Source organism: Scyliorhinus torazame, chromosome 13 (genome assembly GCF_047496885.1).
Source record: "Scyliorhinus torazame isolate Kashiwa2021f chromosome 13, sScyTor2.1, whole genome shotgun sequence".
NCBI lineage: Eukaryota > Metazoa > Chordata > Chondrichthyes > Carcharhiniformes > Scyliorhinidae > Scyliorhinus > Scyliorhinus torazame.
The window spans coordinates 67,472,535-67,494,030 of NC_092719.1; the positions used below are offsets into that span (position 1 = coordinate 67,472,535).

Consider the following 21,496-nt stretch of genomic DNA (forward strand, 5'->3'; position numbering starts at 1 on the left):
GCCCAATGGTTATAATTTCTCTCTGTCTATGCTATCAGTAACCCTTAGTACCTTGAGAACTTCAATCAAATTACCCCATAACTTTGTAAACTCCCAGTACAACCATGGTTTGTGTACAAAGAACAAAGAAAAGTACAGCACAGGAACAGGCCCTTCGGCCCTCCAAGCCTGTGCCGACCATGCTGTCCAACTTAACTACAATCTTCTACACTTCCTGGGTCCGTAGCCCTCTATTCCCATCCTATTCATGTAATCTCTCCTTATAAATTAACCCTTGGAGTTCTGGTATATCTATGCTGCACTCTCTACAAGGTCAATAGCTTTCTAATTTGATGCTTTCACAAGAGCCAGGATTGTCACCAGATAGGTGTCGGCACCTATCAGCACAGGAAAAGCACGTAACAGGTTACGCCTTCTACACTGGATAAAAGTAAATTACTGTGGATGCTGGAATCTGAAACGAAAGAGAAAATGCTGGAAAATCTCAGCAGGTCTGGCAGCATCTGTAGGGAGAGAAAAGAGTGTTTTCATTGGACTCGAAACGTTAGCTAGACGCCTCCTACATACAGGATAACAGTAGATAACACCTTTCTCAAATGCACTTAATTGCTGCTCGAATACTGTAAAGGTTTTAAATCTAAATGATGCTTAAATAAAATCATAACTGTTGCCAACATGGAGTCGGCTTCAAACTGACTCTAAAGGTATTGCAATCCGCAAAAGCATTACAAATGTTGCCGATGCCTCACCGTGGGAGATCAATTAGGCTAATTACAAATGAACAGCAAGGGGGTAATCAGTAAATACTATTTATTTCAGAATTGTAGCTGAATTGTGTGGAAAAAGGCACCATGAAACTATACAATTACAATATCAAATCCTTCTAAATGGATTTAAGTTCTCAAATGTACAACATTCTTCTCGGTTCAGCAAGTTTTCATAAAATTACAGCAAGAGAACAATATTTAACGTTCAAACAGTGAAATAAACTATTTGCATGTGAAATTTTTTGGTGTCTATATGCAACATAGATATGACATTACATGGGGGATGTGGGGAGGGGGTCGTCAGTGATACACTTCAAAATCAACAGGTCCCATGCCAAGGGCATTGGGGTTGTGGCCATTTCTGGAAATCCAACTTTCCAGTCGGGTTTTAAGACCAGAATTGTGCATTAAATATGAAAAAAAAGAGATTGCTTCATTAGATCAATTGCATCTTCTACAATGACATTTGTCCATTAAATACAGGAAGTGCCCCACCGAATTACCATATTACCAAACCAATCTTGCAGATCTGAATTTAAATCTAAGACGATACAGGCTCAATCCTATTCCCTTTTACCATTCCACTATAGAAAATGACAAACCTAGTTTATTGCATTAAGTCTCGTTACAATAAACTGAGCAGAATATTAAATTATAATCACCAAAGAGGATTACAATCAACATGTGATTGCGAAAGATACACTTAATTTTAATGAGTCACAATGACGATTTTACATTATTCTGTTCTACTCCACAGTAGTAAAACTCAGAAAAAACATGTTCATTGAATCTTGTCCTTTTCAGCGATGCGCTTCACTGGTCCATCAATTTGTGCCTTCTGCGCATAACTTCTAAAAACTCGGATGATTGCTCAGTGGCTTCCTAAAATCAAAAAAAAGTTTCAAGGTAATGACACTTCACTAATGGCTGTTCCCTTCATCAAAAGATTCTACTCCAGAGTCACAGCCGGCAGCACTGAGCTTTTCCTGCCTCCGTTTCATGATTTCTTCCAATTCCGAGGTCCCACGTTTATCCTGAAATTAAATGATATACAAGTTTTAAAATTGTGCAAATGCTGTGGGCAGGGGAGGGAGAGTTGGAGAGAAGGGGGTCTGAGATGAGGAGTTAAGAGTCAGTTCTCAAATGGACTGAATTTAGTAACTCGTTGTACTTGTTTAAATGTCCTCTTCCACAAGCATTAATTTCTTTCCACATTTTATACTGAACGTTTATTTGTATTTTCTTGCATTTTAAACCAGACCTCTAACTTAGGATTGCCAAATCATTTTGAGCCATTTCCTCAACAGTCCCCAATTTAACTCGTGTAAACTGAACAATCTGGCTTTCCAGACAGATTTACTGGGCTATTAAGTTTTGTTTTTATATACCATCAGTCAATGCCAGCTCAATGGTGGCTGCACAATTAGCAATTTCACCAAGTGTGACTGACTTTGCATAGTCACATTGTACAGAGCAATAAGAAAGCCTTGAAATTGGAGAGCTGCATCAAAGAGTGGGCATAGGCATGATGGCCTTTAGATTCTCAAATTCTTTTTGAATTGATACAAGTTTGTACAATAACTAAGAAAACCTCCATTTGGCCGTTTCAGAGTTTCCATTTCCAATCAGTTCATTTATGAAGGTGATCAGAGTTCTATCTATTGGTTAAAGATGTAATTACTAAATTTTATTCCAATAAAATTGTGGGTACAATTGGCAAAAGGCTTCCTTTAATTCATTCACTGATATAACATCATTGGCATAGCCAACGTTTATCACCTGTCACTATACAACAGACTGTCTTGCTATGCTATTTCAGAGTGCAATTAAGCATCAGTCACATTGTCGAGAGTCTGCAGTCACATAGGCCAGGCCAAGAAGGGACAGAGGATTTCCTTCTTGAAAGGACATTGTGAACCAGACGAGTTTTAAAAATATAAATAAGGTAGGTTCATGGTCACCATTGTGGATACAAACTTTTTGTCCCAGATTTATTCAGTAAACTAGAATTTGAATTTGGATCATCCAGTAGAATAACCACAATATCCCGACCCACCCTCTCCCCTCAATTAAAGGTGCATTACACTAAGTGGAACACATGTTCGTTTGAAAATTATAATTTGTACACCTAGAGCTCGGTGCTAATTCTTAGCACCAGTTTCCCCCTAATGTTGTAAAGCCACACTGACAAATCACTAGGCTATCAAAAGATCAGACTTTTATTTTTTTCCCTGTTCTCACGCTGCCTACCACCTCTGCCTGCTGAAGAAGTCAATTTGAGTTTGCAATCTGGTTTCCTAAGTGGCAGCTATTCTTTGGGGGCTTGGTCACATAACCATTCTTGATTAAATTTTGGAAGATATTTTGGGTCAATCACAATGTTGTGCAATGTAAATGTTGCGGCTTTCTAAAATATTATAGAAAGACTGGAGGTTAAGAAAGAATTTGATAGTCTAATTTAAGGCCTACATTAAAACTACATGCATAAACATAGCAGTACAGAGCAGAAAAATTGTGATTGTGACAGTATCCTATAACCAAAGTCAAAATACTTTTAAAGCATTTGGGAACTTGGACCTTAGGAACTTGGACCTTAAGACAAGAGCCTGATTGGAAGGATTTTTTAAAAATTTAATTGTGTGAGCACTCTCTTATCGAACTTGTATGCATACCATGTCAGTTACACGGGATCTCCATTGCTAATATAATTTTCCTATTATAAAACTGGGAATAATTTGTGCCCCAAGGAAGCACTTCAGATGATACCCACACTGGGAATAATATTTCCACATCTATTTTCAAAATAAAGGGTATTATGAAGGAGAGATCAAAAGTTACTTGGGGACATTTATTTGTTTAAAAAGTATAAATAAAAACTTGTTTCCCATCCCAATTTCCTTCCAACACAATAACATTTAGGATTGTTTTTATAAAGTGCCAGGAGAAGTAATATTTAGGCGGATTGCAGTTTTTGAGCGAGACTGGCAAATTGCATACGGTAGAAAGAGGAGAAAGATGCAACTTTTTGTTCCCAATGTAAGTATTACTGCCTTAATTACTTTTACAGAAAAAGTAACCTGTAAGGGAGTTATTTTTGGGTTGCTGGGCGGCGGGGAAGTAGGGGAGAAATATGGAGCACAAACACACAAATACATTGCTGTGGCAGTCATCAATTACCCTTTGAGTACTGACCCTGATTTCCCAGCCAAGATCCATTGTTTGAAAATGTTCCGAGCCCACAAGTTATTTGCAGGTTTCCCTTGCCATTCAGTAAAAAGTAGATTTGGAAAAATGTGTACGACCACAAATCATTTGGTATCAACCTTTTTTTTTAAAAGCCATTTTGTGATACAGATATACAAAGGTAGTACTCTAAGGGTTTTCAGGTTCCTTTTTGTTGACCGAGCAAGGCTGCATTTAAACGTGAGATATAAAGAAGGACAACTAGCAAAAAGCCGAATGCAAACTTTAAAAGTAGTCAATGTAACAACTTAAAATGAGGAATTATTCCCTCACTTTAACTACAATGCTGAAATTGATAACAGGGACCAGATAACTGATACAAATTTGTAACATCAATGCAGCCTGCCTGGACCTGAAAAAGGGCTCCTGAGAATTGCCAATTTGAGCAAGAAAATTAAGTATAATCTTACTGTTACTTAAACTTGAATAGTAAGAGATAGTCAGGACCCATGGAGTCAGTAGAGCACCTGCAAGTAGGAAGACAGCAAGAAACCACAAAACAAGCCACAAAAATCCAGCCAAAGAAAATGAAGAAAGCTTTTAAGCAGGTACACTGCAGCCACAATTATCAGAAGTAATTCTTAAAAAATCAAATGTAAAACACATGGAGTTTCCGTAACCAGATCATTTATGTAAATTAGAAACAACAGAGGTCTCAATACCAAGTCCTGAGGTACATCACTCAGTACATTCATGCTTTAAATCTCTTCTACAACTACCCCCTTGCTGTTGTGGTACCAACAGTTGTATTGCATCGCCCTTCAACATGGAATAAGAAGGAGGTTTGTGACTAGATGAAGATTCATATAAATAAGATTTTTTTTCCTTTAATGACTTGCAAGTCATTTTACAGCAATCCATGCTGAACACTTTAACATTGAAAAAAAAATCTTTTTTTTGTTGAGTTTGAAGTTCAAAACAATGAAACAGAATCTGGTGCATCAGTCAGACTTTCCGCAGAAAGCTTAAAAATATACACCTGGGATTTAATCTCCAACTCTGGCCCAGAAATTCTATGATGGGGCAAGGCTTGGTATACCGGAATTCACTGCTTGCATTGTGTTAATTTTGAGATTGCTGTAAGATCACAAACCTCATGAACTGGGAAATAAAGCACTTGGACCTATTCCGCCTGCCATGCGATGTTCTCGATGTGTGTGACTTCCAATAGCAAGACATTTAAGTGGGAACCAATGATGCAAAATATGCATCAAATCTCGTCAATCCTGGCAAACAGAATCCATTCCACCTTTCCACTGGGCAAGAATAGGCAGACCGACTCATCAATGCTCTTTGTTTGCCCCCCAAAAATCACGTTTTAGCATTTTTCAAAAACGGTCATTTTTCAGCTCCATTTGCTATGGTTCTTCTCTTTATCTATTGGAATTTTCCTAATTTATATTCATTTTCTTCTTCTGAAGTCACCCTAAAGGCCAGCAGTTAGTGGTGAACAGTACAGACAATTGGACACCTGCTTCAATGGCATTGCACCATGGTGGTGAAGGTGGAAAATAGGGAAATGGTAATCCTCACTGGGCAGCATGGCGGAAGAGAAAGGAGAAGTGGGAGTGGATTGGAGAAATGAGAGAAATGCAGTTGGAAGGGCAGAGTAAGGCGAGTGAGATTTTTAATCTAGTGTTTTGCACAATTAAATTCTGTTGTTGTTCATTTTCTCTTGAAAATTCAAAATCAGTGTCTTGATTATTTTACATTTTCCCATCTGTACAAGGCCCAGATACACTGGTCAGCGGCATTGAAAACAAAATGTAACTAGAAGATTAGCAAAACATCAATGAGGGTTTGTGCAAAGAGAAATGAAGGCATAGAAGGGTCATGTGTTCTGGAAAGAAGTTTCTTCCCCCAATCATTAGGAGACAAAAATAACCATTTCTTCTTTAAATGTGCATTTAGTATCAAAGTGACATGTGGACATCATGCAACATTCTGTCATTTGTCACAGTAAAATGAATAGTCTTTCACAGAACCGGATGTGAGGATTTGGGAGTCCTAGAGATACCTGTAGAACAGTGCCAAAACCAGGAGGTTTTGAATATCAACCAAATCAATGTAATAAGAACTTAAAGAATGTTATAGTGGGGGTGCATCTCAGGTATTGCAATCAGAATGTCATAAGGTTTAGATTAGTAATGCAGAAAAACAAGGAGGTATCTAAAATAAAAAAGCTCAACTGATTATTTTAAATGTGTAAGTACAGTCCTAATAGTGATGTACAAACAATAATGTTTGGAGTTTAATGACATTTTAAAGCATACCTCCAATGTAGCCTTCTGTACTGCAACTTGACTGTAAACCCGAACACCATCTTCAGGACAAACAGTCTTCAGCTCATCCTTGTTTAGGGAGAAAAGTTGCGCTCCGGAGAGTACTCCCAAACTGTTCACAGTACTGTAACACAAAAACAAAAAGTTAATTGGGAATAATATGTTGTTTCCTAAGCTGACACTTCAGTGTAATACGAGAAGTTGCTGGTCTCTTGGATGAGACCAAAAAAAGGTCTCGTCTGTTAGTTCAGCTGGATGCAGAAAAGACCCAATAGAACTATTTTAAAAACAGCTGGGACTCCTCCTGATATCCTAACCAACACTCTGCCCTTGATCAGAAGCAGATTAACGAGTCAATTACATCAAAGGCATTTATGCTGTGCACAAACAACACCAGCTGCCCTCAAAATACGAGACTCCACATCAAAATAATCCAATGGTTGTGATATGCTTCTAAACATCCAAACCATGTGATCTGGAAGTATAGAATAGCAAGTTCTTTGAAATTACATATCAAGATCATAAAATATACAGTGCAGGAGGCCATTCAGCCCATTGTGTCTGCACTGGCCATTGGAAAGCGCACCCCATTTAATCCCACGTCTCCACCCTATCCCATAATCCAGTAACCCCACCCAACCTTTAGACATGAAAGGGCAATTTATCATGGCCAATCCACCTGCACATCTTTGGACTGTGGGAGGAAACCGGAGGACCAGGACAATGTCCATGCCGACACGGGGAGAACTTTCAAACTCCGCACAGACAGTGACCCAAGCGGGGAATCGAACCCGGGTCCCTGGCGCTGTGAAGCAACAGTGCTAACCACTGTGCTACCGTGCCGCCCTTCATTGTGGTAATTTTCATATTGAAATAATTTTTTGATGATACATTCTTGTGCTCACAAATTTACTGCTCAAAAGGGAACCAAATTGAATTTTCAAAAAGCTCAAATTAATAATTGCAATGGATTTGAAATGACATTATACTCAACAAAAACAGAAAATACTGGACAATCTCAGCAGGTCTGACAACTACCCTGTAGTATGGCTATTACTGAAAATAATTTTTTTTTACAATTAACTTCACATAGAATTGGTAAAATGGAGTATGTTACTGTGGGGGAATATCTCGGGTATAGCAATCATATCATAAGGTTTAGTTAGTAAAGCAGAAGTACAACAAGCAATGTTGAACAAAAATGCTTAACTGGAGGAAGGCTAGTTTCAGAAAATGGAAGACGGTTCTGGCTCAGTTAAATAAAGAGTCAAAATCTGCAAGGCAGAATTGTCATGGAGTTACGGGCAGTCTTGACTGGGTAGTCTAGGTACATTCCCACGAGGAGGCGTACGGTGAAAGGGAAGGTGAAAAAAGGGAGGTAAAGTGAAGTCAGAGCTCCCTCGATGCCAAAGTTAGAGAGCAGGATGAAGCAGTAAAAGATGAGACAAGACACATGGCAGCTTGATAATAAAGGGAGATTTGGGCGGGATATAAAAAGCACAAAGTGAAATAGAAAAGAGGCACAAACCGGTAATAAGAGAATAGATTGACAGCTACTATAAAAAGGAAGATCTACAGTAGGCATATTAACAGCAAAAGACTTCTCAGAGGAGCACAACAGTGGGGATGATAAAGCACCAAAAATGGAGATGCATCATTGGAAGCAAAGACATGGTTTAATTTACCAAGATTAAGATTATGGCAAGGAGATTATTGGGATACTGAGTGATTTAAAAATAGATTAAGAAAAGCACTAGAAATGCTTGCAGTGCTAAGTGATAAATCACTTGGTTTGAATGGGTTGCATCTTCAATAGTTGAGAAAAGTAAAGGTACAAATTATGGAAGAAATAGACACAATCTTCCAATCCTCCTTCCACAAGGTGTGGTGCCAGAGGACTGAAGGATTGCAGTAGAACAGAAATGCTGCAATGATATATTTCACACAACACATGACAGCAAGACAATGTTTCATTAAATGTCATCTGTTAGTAAGCTTTATGTTGTCTTTTGGTCTCGAGCAGTAAATTTGTGGCAAGCTAGGATGCTGATATAAATAAGCAATTCTGTTGAACTATGCCTGTATAACGCATGTGCTACTGCTCTGAAACAGAGGCTTATAATTGGGAACTAGTAAAGTTTCTTCAATTACCAGGGATTTGTAAGTATTATAGTTTACACTAAATGTACAGTACATAATCTTAAATTGAAGTCTCCTTTGTGAGGCATACCCACAAACTGAGTATGTGGCTGTTCAAGTAGGATACAACAATGCTTTTCCAGCTTCCAACAATAAATGCATTATCATACAAAATAGTACAGCACAGGAGCCCATTCATCCCATCAAGCCTGCACTTGCTCGTTTGAAGTATCGCTCTTCTGCTCTTTCCCCATATCCCATGCAACATTTTCTCTTTTCAATATTTATCTAGCTCCCTTTTAAAGGTTACTATTTAATCTATTTCGACCCCCAACAGGAAGACAGTAATAGAGTTCAATAGGAAAACAAAAGACCAGGGGAATGGGCGAGCTCCAACTGGAGCCTAACCACTGTTTTCTATAGGTTTAACATATCATCCTTCCTTTTGTACTCTTATGCCTCTACTTAAAAAGCCCATGATCCCATCAGCTTTGTTAATCTGTCGCGTCATCTTTGTCACTCTCCTTGCACCCCCTATGAAATTGTAACATATAGCATGTATTGTTTCTCCTTAATCTTAGAAAAATGCATAATCTCTCACTTTCTGCCATTCCCACCCATCCACTACACTGTTGTGTCCTACTGAATTCTATTGCTGTCTTCCATGTTGCTTGCTACATTTCTACGTTGTGTCATCTTCAAATTGTACCCTGTACCCTAGTCCAAGTCAATATGTTATTAAAAAAACAGCATTCCTAGCACTAACAACTAGAACAATGGTCCAGATGAAAACAGAGAGAGAGCCGGTACCGGCAGTTCACTAACCTCCTTTAGGGAAGGAAATCTGCCCTCCTTGCCTGGTCTGCTCGAGATGTGACTCCAGATCCATGGCAATGTGCTTGACTGTAAATGGCCGAGCAAGCCACTCGGTTGTAACAAACCGTTACAAAGTCAAGAAAAAAAAAGACGCTGGACAGAACACCCAGCATTGACCTAGATACTGGAAATGACAATGGTAAACCCAGCCCTGACGAACCTGCAAAGCCCTCCATACGAACAGCTGGGGGCTTGTGCCAAAATTGGGAAAGCTGTTTCACAAACTCGTCAAGCAACAGCCTGACATAGTCACACTCACTGAATCATTAACGTCCCAGACACCACTATCCTCTGTATGTCCTGCCTGGCCGGCAGGACAGACCCAGCAGAGGTGGTGGCATAGTGATATACAGCCAGGAGGGAGTTGCCCTGGGAGTCTTCAACATCAACTTAGAACCCCATGAAGTCTCATGGCTTCAAGTTAAACATGGACAAGGAAGCCCCCTGCTAATCACCACGTACCATCCACCATCAGCTGATGAATCAGTACATAAGATTACAACCGCAGCCATGTCTTCAGCCTTCGCGAATAGATTTCCATTTTGGTCCCAAATTAGCCCCATCACTCCTCTGACAACTCTTTTACTGTTAATCAGCCTATATTTTTCATTTCCCTTTTCTTATAGCCATTGCATTAAAATGCATAAGAACATAGGTATTCGGAGCAGCAGTTGTCCCCTCGAGTGTGCTCCACCATTCAATAAGATCATAGTTGATCTGATTGTTGTCTCAACTCCACATTCTGCCAACTTCCCCCCCCCCCCCCCCCCCCTCCCCCCCCCCCCCCCCCCCCCGTAACCTATGACACCCCCCCCTCATTAGTTAAGAATTAATCTACTTTGGTCGTTAAAATATTCAATGATCCTGCTTCCTCCGCTCTCTGGGGAAGAGAATTTCAAAGATTCACGACCCTCAGAGAGAATAAACAGCGCCAGGGTCCCAGGTACGATTCCCCGCTGGGTCACTGTCTGTGCGGAGTCTGCGTGGGTTTCCTCCAGGTGCTCCTGTTTTCTCCCACAGTCCAAAGACGTGCAGGTTAGGTGGATTGGCCATGCTAAAATTGCCCTTGTGTCCAAAAAAAGGTTAGATGGGGTTATTGGGTTATGGGGATAAGGCGAAAGTGAGGGCTTAAGGGGTCGGTGCAGACTCGATGGGCCGAATGGCCTCCTTCTGCACTGTATGTTCTATGTAATTCTTTCAGCATTCATCCTGGTAAGTCCCCTCAGGATCTGGGGCGGGATTCTCCGATCCCCCACCGGGTCGGAGAACCGCCGGGGGCTGGCGTGAATCCTGCCCCCGCCGTGTCCCGAAATCTCCGCCACCAGAGATTCGGGGGGGGGCAGGAATCGTACCGCGGCGGTCATCGCACCGCGCTGGCGCCGGGCCCACCCCCGCCGATTCTCCGGCCCGCAATGAGCCGAAGTCCCGCTGCTGGAATGCCTGTCCCGCCAGCGTGGATTAAATCACCTTTTGAACGACAGGACAAGGCGGCGCAGGCGGGCTCCGGGGTCCTGGGGGGGGGGGGGGGGGCGCGGGGTGATCTGGCCGCGGGGGGGTGCCCCCATGGTGGCCTGGCCCGCGATCGGGGCCCACCGATCCGCGGGCAGGCCTGTGCCCTGGGGTACTCCTTTTCTTCCGCCTTCGCCATGGTTTTCACTATGGCGGAGGCGGAAGAGACCCCCTCCCCTGCGCATACGGGGGGATGGCGTCAGCATGCACGGCGAAGACCTTTCGGCCCCGGCTGGCGTGGCGCCAAAGACCTTTGCCGCCAGCCGGTGGAGCGGAAACCGCTCCGGCGTGGGCCTAGCCCCTCAAGGCGAGGGCTTGGCCCCTAAAGGCGCGGAGACATCCGGAACCCCCAGCCCGCCGGGTAGGGGAGAATCGCGCCCCTTATGTTTCAATAAGATTACTTCTTATTCTTCCACACTCCAATGGGCACAGGCCAACCTTTCCTTTCAGATAACAACCGCCCCCTGCCCCAGTAATCAGTTGAGTGAACCTTCTCTGAATTACTTCTAACGCATTTAGATTCTTTCTTAAACTGTGCACAGTATTCTAGATGTGGTCTCACCAATGCCCTATACAACTTTAGCAAAGCCCACTTGGGCGTTCCAGTCCGCTTGCGATAATCAACGACATCTTTCTAATTACTTGCTTTCTGCAGACTAACCTTTCCTGATTCTTGTAGTCGGACATCAGATCCCTCTGTATCAGAGTTTTGCAATCTCTTCAAATCATATATTACTTTTCTATTCTTCCTGTCAAAGTGGATAAGTTCACTTTTTCCACATTATACTACATCTGCCAAATTTTTTCTCACTCACTGAACACAGTTTTAAAAAAATGTGTTCATGGGACATGGGCAGTGCTGGCTAGGCTAGCATTTATTGTTGATCCCTAATTGCCCGAAAGAAGGTGGCGGTGTGCTGCCTTCTTGACCTGCTGCAGTCCATGTGTTGCAGGAATACCCATAGTGCTATTAAGAAGGGAGTTTCAGGATTTTGACCCAGCGACAAATATCCTCTTCACACTTGCTTTCCTACCTATCTTTGGATCATCGGTAAATTTAGCTAGAATATATGTATTTGCTCCCTTCAACCAAGTCATTGAAATAAATTGTTGAAGGCCCAGCATTAATCCCTGTGGCACTCCTGCACTGCCTGTTGGGATACTTTACCAGTAGAGCTACACAACCAATCAAATTTGTCTCAATAGGCATTTCTCCATTCATAAATGTGAATCAGGATTAACATATACTATATTTACTATACTGACAAATTTAATTCAGCAGTTTTGTTTCATGGAGTTGGATCATTTTTGTACTTCATTCATATTGGGATTCTGGTAGGCACTTACACAGCATTAAATCCCTTCGACCGTAACCATTCTGCTACTTCTTCTGGGGATGAATCATAGGTAATGACAACTGTCGAACTGTTGCTTCGTAACACTTGAAATTTTTTCTGTGCACCACGTCCAATTGTAAGTCTTTGTGCCAACTCATCCTGAACTTCTTCCATATGAGATTTTCGTCCTATCATTAGAATTTCACAGAAAACACTTAAATAAGGTTCTACAACATTCTAGAAACAATGCAGCTTTGAATACTTTTCAAAATGCCAGCTTTAAAAAAAAACTGCAACGGAATAAAATGTCTTTGATTTCAATGACAATTAAAATAATTGCTTTGAAGCACATTAAACTTCAACCAATCTGCTACCGCAATGAAATTTCAATAAATAGTCGGGTAGAGATTTTCAGCACTCTCCTGAAGCACTGCATCTTTTAGCACCGAAGGCAGGTGCAATTTTGTATGTTGTCAGAAAGTAGTAGCGGAGTAGGCTGGTTACACATATGGCATTATATAGAATCATATTATTCCACCCATTTGGTGCATATTTCTATGCTCCGCACATGCATTCTTACCACACTAATTCATCCAATCCCACTAGCATAGTTGCCTTTTTTACCTGCTATAAATGTGGCAGTCGATAAGGTTGTCCTTTTATATGGATATATCTCATGCTCTCAGAGTCGCCAGGTATCAAATGATACCGCCAAAAGGTTCAACCGGGTATCGATCAAAGAGCCAAACAACCAGTTAGTTAGTTCAAGATCAATGGTACTTTATTTATACACAAGATTATCTTACACATGCAACATAAACACTACTAGTTAAACTACACCTAACAACTATGACAACCTGTACTTAACTTCAGGCACCCGGCTTAGGTCAGAGGAACAGTGGCCTTTGCTCGAATCTGGATCTACTGGGTCTGGAGAAGTAACTGCTGCTCAGCTGGGCTCATCCGTCTGGTAGCGAGCGTTGAACTTGAACTTGCTTCTGATGGTGCTGCAATTGGAGGTGGACGTTGCCGGAGCGCCAGGTCCAAGAGAGATCAAATACATGGCAATGTCTCTCTTTATCCTTGGGGAGTTTCGTGCTCTTTTGGGTGGTCCTTGGGTTTGGACCCTACTAATTGGGCAGTGCTCGATCACTGCCTTCGATCTGAGCCAATAAAGAGGCGGGTGCCTTGATGGCTGGGCGTGTCCTAAACGGTCATTCACCCTGTTGTTGATGCTTCCTGAGTACATGGAGTGGCGCCGAAACATCTGGGCTTGTATCGGGTACCTGAGTATCAATCCTTTGTCTTACGGAGATGGGCCATTAAAATGCTAATCGGTTGGGGGTTTCGATGGTGTCTGGATTCTTTGCTCTCAAATATACATTCAGGCTCGGAGCCTGCCTGAATCTTACATTGTCCATATTTCCGGTTCGGCTTTGCGAACGTCCATGTTTCTTGTTGTAAGTGGCCATCCCAGATGGCTACAGTCCGTCCTCCTGATCCTCAACGCGAAGCGTGAAGGATCACTCTACTTAATCTTCTCCTGTTCTCTGGTGTGCCGGGTAACCTCAATCAAGGACAGGTTCGATCCTACTCTGTCCTATGCGTCGAAACATTTACCTAAGTTTTTTCTTGATACAACACACACCGCTAAAAATTCTAAGGGGGCACTATAACATTCAAACATACATTTCAATCTCTTTACACAAAATGGGGAACCTCTAAGCATCCTTACCTAAACTACACTCATGCTGCTATCTAATAACCAAATGAACTTATATTACAGTACAAAATAAACAATAGCAGCATCACATTCCTACTTAACACTTTACAATTTACAGAGAAAGTAATTTTATTAAAAACCGTGGAATTTATTAGGGAGAAAAAAGGGTTCAAAAAGATTGTGGGGTCTGTTGAAGTCCGAAAAAAGGGGCTCTGAGTGTGAATACTGGAGGGCGGGAGGCTCTCCTTCACCATTTCCGAAGTCTGATCGTCTGGATGACACTGCAAAGTATAGCTATAATCAATAGGGCTTCTACCGTGTACGAAAGGGAATACCACTTGATGATATTGTCGCACCATGTGGGGGTATCAGTGGCTATGTCTATGTGTGGTGTAGTGTCTGGGCTAGGGGTATCGTGTTGGGTGGTCATGTTTAGGGCCTGTATGGTGAGGGGTATAGGGGCTGATAATGCGCGCAACAGTAGTGATCCAACGACGATCATGATGCAGATAATCAGGTCCGTCTTCATTTTGTCTTTATCTTCCTCGGTCTCCTGGTATATTCGTATCTTCCTGGGGGTACAAACATAATATCTGTTATTATCTTGTTGTTTAATATCTCTTTGGTCTGTCTGTTTCTCCTTAACATCAATTTCCCGTTTAGAATCATCACCTTGTGACTCCCTCCTTTTTTTTTTTTTAAACCAACCATTTGGGAGACAAGACATCAGAAAAAGAAACTCTGTCACAGTGCGAGCACTCTCGCAGCCTGTGTTCGATGGGCTGAGTGGGTGGGCAACTTCCCCGTCCAGTAGTGAGGTAGTTTTTGTCCTCTAGCAGCAAATCGTTTCAACCAAGTGTTTTTTTAAAATAAATTTAGAGTTCCCAATTAAGGGGCAATTTAGCGTGGCCAATCCACCTAACCTGCACATCTTTTTTGGGTTGTGGGGGCAAAACCCACACAAACACGGGGAGAATGTGCAAACTCCACACGGACAGTGACCCAGGGCCGGGATTCGAACCCAGGTCCTCAGCGCCGTAGGCAGCAATGCTAACCACTGTGCCACCCTGCTGCCCTCAACCAAGTGTTTTAACATGTAAATAGCAGGCGGGGGTTAGCAACCGAAGGGTCGCCGGAAAGCAAACAAAGATTCTTTAAACCACATTTTTAAAAGACCAGTAAAAGAGTTTCAAAAAGAATTTTCCGAATGGGGTGCGTATGAGCCGCGGCAGGGCAAGAATGGGTGGAATCCCCGGGTAGGGTGGTAATCAGTGCCTTTGCTCCATTACCCAAGCTTGGCTGACCAAATACATAGGGGTCCTCAGGCAGGGCGGGGATAAGTGCCATTACTCCACTGCCTGGGTGATCTTACAAGAACGGTAAGAATTTGAATTGCTATGGACTTATGACAAACTTGGGCCTTTAACTACCATGTGGCGTCAAAGGTGTTGTCATAACTGTATCAAGAAATTTTACATGAGATCGACACACAATGTCGTACAAGAGAGAAACATTCAACATTAAAAAACAAACTAAAGAAAGCGGGCAAGCTCAATCAGGGAATAGGACACCGTAAATCTCAATTGGTTCCTTTCTCTCATCATCTAGACACCTCAGGGTTCCATTCCAAAAAGGATCTCAAAGGGGTTAGCATGGTGGGAGTCAGACTCGGAGTCATCACCATCTCCCGGTTGCCAAATTCGTGACTGGAGTTTCTGCGCCAACGCGCCGTGGGCCGATGTGGGATCCATCTCATCATTTCTTATCAGTTGATAAGAATTGTCGCGGTGCCATTGTTTCGCATCCTGTAGGGCGATGGGGCAAGGGGGGGTGGGGGGGGGGAAGAGAGGGTCGCTATCGTCGGGTGGTGGGTCCGGTTCTGGTAGTGGCAAATAAATGGTCTGAGGAGCCGAACATATCATGGTCGGTGTCACTGGGGCTGCAGTGACTGGGGCCTGGTCTGTTTTTCCATTGATCGGGAATATCAAGTACGTCCATGGTGCTTTCGCCGTCGCTATCGCTAGCGGCCCAATCAAGTGAGAGTTTGAAATTCGTCTCTGGGGGCGGAGTCAAGATCGTGTCTGTGGATGTGCTGTCCTGGCTGGGGGGGGGTTGGATTAGGTTGCCAGTGGGCGGGTCTTCGTTGTTGCCATTGCCAGTGAAATGTGGTGCGAGTGGCTGCACTGCGTTCCATAAACCTTAAGCTGGTTAAAATGGAACCATCCTGACTTTCTATTAGGATATGTAATCTTATAAACTGAGGGGCTTACTTTATCGGAAATTGAGTAGGGTCGTTCCATAAACCTTAAGCTGGTTAAAATGGAACCATCCTGACTTTCCATTAGGATATGTAATCTTATAAACTGAGGGGCTTACTTTATCGGAAATTGAGTAGGGTCCTGCAAATTTGGGGGAGAGGAATGAACTAGGATTGTACAGGGAGATCATGACCTGCTGTTCGACTGTATATTCTACCAGGTGTACGGTTTTATCAAAGCAGGCCTTACTCTGCTTTTTCGTAGCGCCTAGTCGAACAGCTGCAGCGAGCTGTGCTGCTTTAATATTCTCCATTATGTTTTGGACCGCTTTTTCCTGGGTAAGGGTGGTGACTGTGGGGCTGGCCAAATCAAGTCCAAATAAATACTTGGTACCCTTCATGGGTCGTCCTGTCATGAGGGTGTGGGGGGTGTATCCTGTCAAACTCGACACTGTGTTTCCAATAAACATCAGTGCGAATGGGAGAACTGTGTCCCATGTCATATTGTGCTGCTGCACCATTTTCCTAAGTGTTGCCTTCAGGGTTCGATTCATGCATTCCACAATGCCGCTGGATTGTGGGTGATAGGCAATGTGAAACTTCTGTTTAATTCCGAAAATTGTTAGGATGTTTTTCATTACTCGTCCTGTATAGTGCGAACCTTGGTCCTACTCAATACTACGGGGGTGTCCCCATCTAGTAAAAATCTGCTGGGTCAGAATTTTTGCTGTTGCTTTGGCCGTGTTTGTCCTGGAAGGGAATGCTTCTACCCATTTTGTGAAGGTCTCGATTACCACTAACACATATTTAAATCCATTTCTGCAGGGGGGCTGGGGGGTGGGGGGAACCAATATAATCTAACTGCAAGTTTGTCCATGGGCCATTAACAGGGCGGGTGTGTCTTAGCTGACCTTTCTTTGCGTATCTGTCTGGGTTGTTCTGGGCACAAATCAACCAATTTTCAATGTAGTGGGTTACATCATTTTTTAAATCGGGCCACCAGCAGAGAGGTCTGAGGTGGGTACGGGTGGATTCTATCCCTTGGTGTTCGTGTCCGTCATGGAATTGACAAATAATATGGTTCCTGTCCTGGGTGGGGACCACATAAATACCATCCTTTAATATGATTCCCTCGTGTATTGTTAAAGTGTCTTTAAACCTATCATAGGAAGCTGGGAAGATTCCTTTTAAAATTTCCTTTAGTGTGTCATCTTCCTTTTGTGCCCGTGCCAAATCTTGAATATTGGTCTGTGAGACCTGGACCGCGTGTACTGGGGCACTCTCGGGGGGGTTGTCGAAAGTGGCCATGTCGTGAGCCTGCTTTCGCTAGGGCGTCAGCTTTCACGTTACCGGGTGGGAGGAACGATGGTGGCTTCTAACTTTTATCATTCCACATTTGCGACCTTTCGCTGTCTGGAGCATGAGTTTGAGTAATGGCGCTGGGAGCAGGGGTTTTCCGCCAGCGGATAGAAATCCTCTAGATTCCCATCAGGGCAGGAATTCTGTCAAGCTGTTGCAAACATACAAACTGTCCGAATATATGTCTGCTGGGCTCGGGAACGAATCGGGGTGCTGCACAATGGAAGCAATGGCTGCTAACTCGGCTCCCTGCGAACCTAAATGTCCAGGCAACTTTAACGAGATTTCCTCTAATGCGCGTCCTCTACATAAATACCACATCCTGTGATCCTTTTTCCATTTAGAACTGTGGAGGAGCCATCTACATACATTTTTAGAGCTTTATCTGTGGACTGGGTTGTCTGTGGTCGGATGCCTGTCTTTTTCGCTAATGATTTGGGAACAAAGGGTCCTGTGTTATGCTTGGCTGCAATGATTTCACACTCATGTGGGGTTCCTGCATATTCTAAATTATCGGTCAGAAACATGTGCGTCTTTGTCCTCTTTACTGTAATGTTGCATCCTTGTAGGAGTAGGGTCTAGCGCGCTGCTCGAATTTGGCTTACTGTGCCGTCTTTTAGCCTAACAGTAGCTGTGTCGGGGTGTGCTCGGTCAAAATTGTTACTGGGTTGAGTCCTGTTATGTACGAGAAGTATTGAACAGCCCAAAAAACTGCGAGCAAGTGCCTTTCGCAGGCTGTAAATCCTTGCTCTACTAGATCTAAAACTCGTGAGGCATAGGCTACGGGTCCTAAACGATCGTGCCTTTCCTGGAGGAGTATGGCCGAAAGGGTTCGGTCAGTGGTCGCTACCACTATCGCGTATGGGGAGTGTGGGTCTGGTGCCTGCAAAGCGGGGGCTGTACTTCGGGCGCGTTTCAATGCATCTATGGCATCCGTGTGCTATGGAAGCCATTTCCATGGGGCCTGTTTCTTAAGGAGCTCGGAAAGGGGGGCAGCTTTTGTGGCGAAACCGTCTATATGGTTCCTGCAGTATCTGACATTTTCTTTGAGAATTTAGGCTTTTTTGGGGTTGATTTTATATCCAGTTTCTTTTAGGAGACCTAATAGTTCAGAAAGAAGCGAAATGTGCTCTTCCTTGGTGTCGGTCTGTAGGAGCAAGTCGTCCACATACTGAACGAGGCATTCGGGTCGGGAAAATTTTGCTAATCCGTTCGCCAATTGTCTGTGAAAAATGGAGGGGGAGTTGTGGACGCGTTGTGGAAGGCATATCCACGTGTACTGCTGTCCCTGGAAGATGAGCGCAATTTGTACTGGCACTTTTTATCCAATGGAATGGACCAAAAGCCATTGCTAATGTCCAAAACTGTGAAAAATTTTGACTGACGTCCTTGCTTTAACATGGTCTCGGGACTCGTGACAACGGTGGGGGCTGCTAACGGAGTTACTTTGTTTAATTCTCTATAATCAATGGTCAGTCACCATGAACCATCTGGTTTTCTTACAGGCCAAATCGGGCCAAATTACTCCTTGATCCAATAAACTCTGGATTACTTTAGCTATCTCTCCCTCGGCTTGCTGTGGAAAACCGTATTGGTTCTGGAGCTTCGGATCGGGACCTGTGATGGTGACCATTCCTGGAATCTTACCGCAATCGTGCTTGTGCTGGGCAAAAGATGCCTTGTGTCTCTTCAAGACTTCCCGAACTGTTTTGTCCGTGGTAATGGTTTGTGGATCAAACCAGTACTCTCCCACTGAGCTAATCCTGTGTGCGTAGTCTCCTACTGTGAGCGTGGCGGGGGCTCGTGCTGTTCTAGCCATTTTCCACACACATTTATTTATGGGGTCGAAAGAAAGGTTGGGTGAGCTCATAAAATCTATCCCCAAGATGTGCTCTGCTGTCTGGGGTAAATCGACCAAAACGACTGAGTGCTTGGTTTTAATGTTACCGATCTGGATATCCACAGGGACTGCAATGTGTCCCTGCTGGAGGTGTCCTATAAAGCCACTAAGAGTGATGGTGTCTGTAGTGGGCCATATATCTCGCTGGTACATCGTGGAGGGGTTTAGCGTGGTTCGGGACCTTCATGTGTCCCAAAGGAACTCTAGGGGGTGTCCCCGGAATGTGCCTGCATCTACCGGTCTTCCGGACTTGTCCCAAAGTGTGTCACAGACCTAAGTTGGGGAGTCCGAACCCCGTCAATCGGTGCCATTTATGGCCAAATTGTCTGCACGGGTGCCAATGCTGTGGATAGGTCTGTCATTGTTCCTAGGTGGGGCATTTGTGGGCTGATTCCGTTGCTGTTTCGGGGGGCATTGCATTCTCGGGCGTAATGTCCCTCATGTCCACAATTGTAGCATACCTGCGTTTTAGGGTGCTGCGTGTTATTTCTACCTTCATTTCCCCATGCGGGGTGTATCTGATTGGATCTGAAAGCTACTTAGGTGAGCGAGACAAGATTGGTGTGCCCATTTGACATCAGCCATCTCCTTGTCCTTCGCTGCTAGCTGCTCTCGGAGTTGCTCATTTACTTTCTCACACTCGCTAAAATTTCCCTCACTACTCCTCAAGCTGTCTGCGGAGCGTGCTCACGACCTCCTCTGTGCTTCGCAATTGTGCCAAGCAGGACACGATTGCCATCGGCTTACGAACTCTACTTAAATTCTTCTTATGGATCTCGGTCAGGTTATCCCACCAAGTTTGGCCTATACTACAGGACCTGTTTCCTCATTCGCATAAAACTCAAGACCATAGGGGCCATCATTTCCCCTTCAGTTACTTCCTAATTTCCTCTTCCCATAAGGGACACTGTCCTGCTCTGTTGGTCGCTGCGACCTCGGGTTCTTGTGGGTGCATAAGGCGTTCCATTGTCTTCATTGCCATCTCTACGATTATCTTTGTATCTCTACTGGGAATTTGGGACAGGGGTGATGCAAACAGCGGGTACGACTTAAGCTATTTTCCAGTTTACACAACTCCCGAAAGTTTCATGCAACAAAATCTATCGAGGTTACCTTATATCCCTTGTTAGTACGCATGCAAATTACTCACTTCCGAATCTTGGAGGTTTGATCGATACTGGTCTTACGCTTGTGGTTTCTTTTACTTTTCCAATTTGGATTTCCAATTCAAACGTTTTGTGGGTTCTCTCGGAGTGAGATAGTCACTTCGGGGTCGAGTCCCGGCGGAGTCGCCAATAACTTGCCTGTTTTACCTGCTATAAATATGGCAGTCGATAAGGTTGTCCTTCTTTTATATGGATATGAATATGATATGCTCTCAGAGTCGCCAGGTATCAAATGATATCGCCACAAGGTTCAACCAGGTATCGATCAAAGAGCCAAACAACCAGTTAGTTAGTTCAAGATCAATGGTACTTTATTTACACACAAGATTACCATACACATGCAACATAAACACTACTAGTCAATCTACACCTAACAACTATGACAACCTGTACTTAACTTCAGGCACCCGGCTTAGGTCAGAGGAACAGTGGCCTTTGTTCGAATCTGGATCTACTAGGTCTGGAGAAGTAACTGCTGCTCAGCTGGGCTCATCCGTCTGGTAGCGAGCGTTGAACTTGACTTTGCTTCTGGTGGTGCTGCAATTGGAGGTGGACATTGCCGGAGCGCCAGGTCCAAGAGAGATCGAATACATGGCAGTGTCTCTCTTTATCCTTGGGGCGTTTCGTGCTCTTTTGGGCGGTTCTTAGGTTTGGACCCCACTAATTGGGAAGTTCTCGATCACTGCCTTCGATCTGAGCCAATAAAGGGGCAGGTGCCTTGATGGCTGGGCTTGTCTTCAGCAGTCATTGACCTTGTTGTTGATGCTTCCGGAGTAGAAGGAGTGGCGCCGAAATGTCTGGGCTTGTATTGGTTACCTGAGTATCAATCCTTTGTCTTACGGAGATGGGTCATTAAAATGTTAATCGGTTGGGGGTTTCAATGCTGTCTGGATTCTTTGCTCACAAATATACATTCAGGCTCTGTGCCTGCCTGAATC

The 21,496-nt window shown here is 43.6% G+C and overlaps 1 protein-coding gene across 7 annotated transcripts in view; it reads right to left on the reverse strand.

The window, feature by feature from the left end:
* Nucleotides 1-793: 793 nt before the first annotated feature.
* Nucleotides 794-21,496, reverse strand: part of eps8a (EGFR pathway substrate 8a, signaling adaptor) — a 214,449-nt gene continuing 193,746 nt past the window's right edge. For 6 of the 7 annotated variants that reach the window (XM_072471718.1, XM_072471713.1, XM_072471720.1 and 3 more), the window contains 3 exons: nt 12,164-12,341; nt 6,284-6,416; nt 794-1,801 (listed from right to left, as the gene is read on the reverse strand). In XM_072471718.1, coding sequence (XP_072327819.1) covers nt 1,688-1,801; nt 6,284-6,416; nt 12,164-12,341 — 425 coding nt within the window. In that variant the 3' untranslated portion in view covers nt 794-1,687. The remainder of the gene's footprint in view (nt 1,802-6,283; nt 6,417-12,163; nt 12,342-21,496) is intronic. The other variant, XM_072471717.1, reaches the window with a different exon arrangement.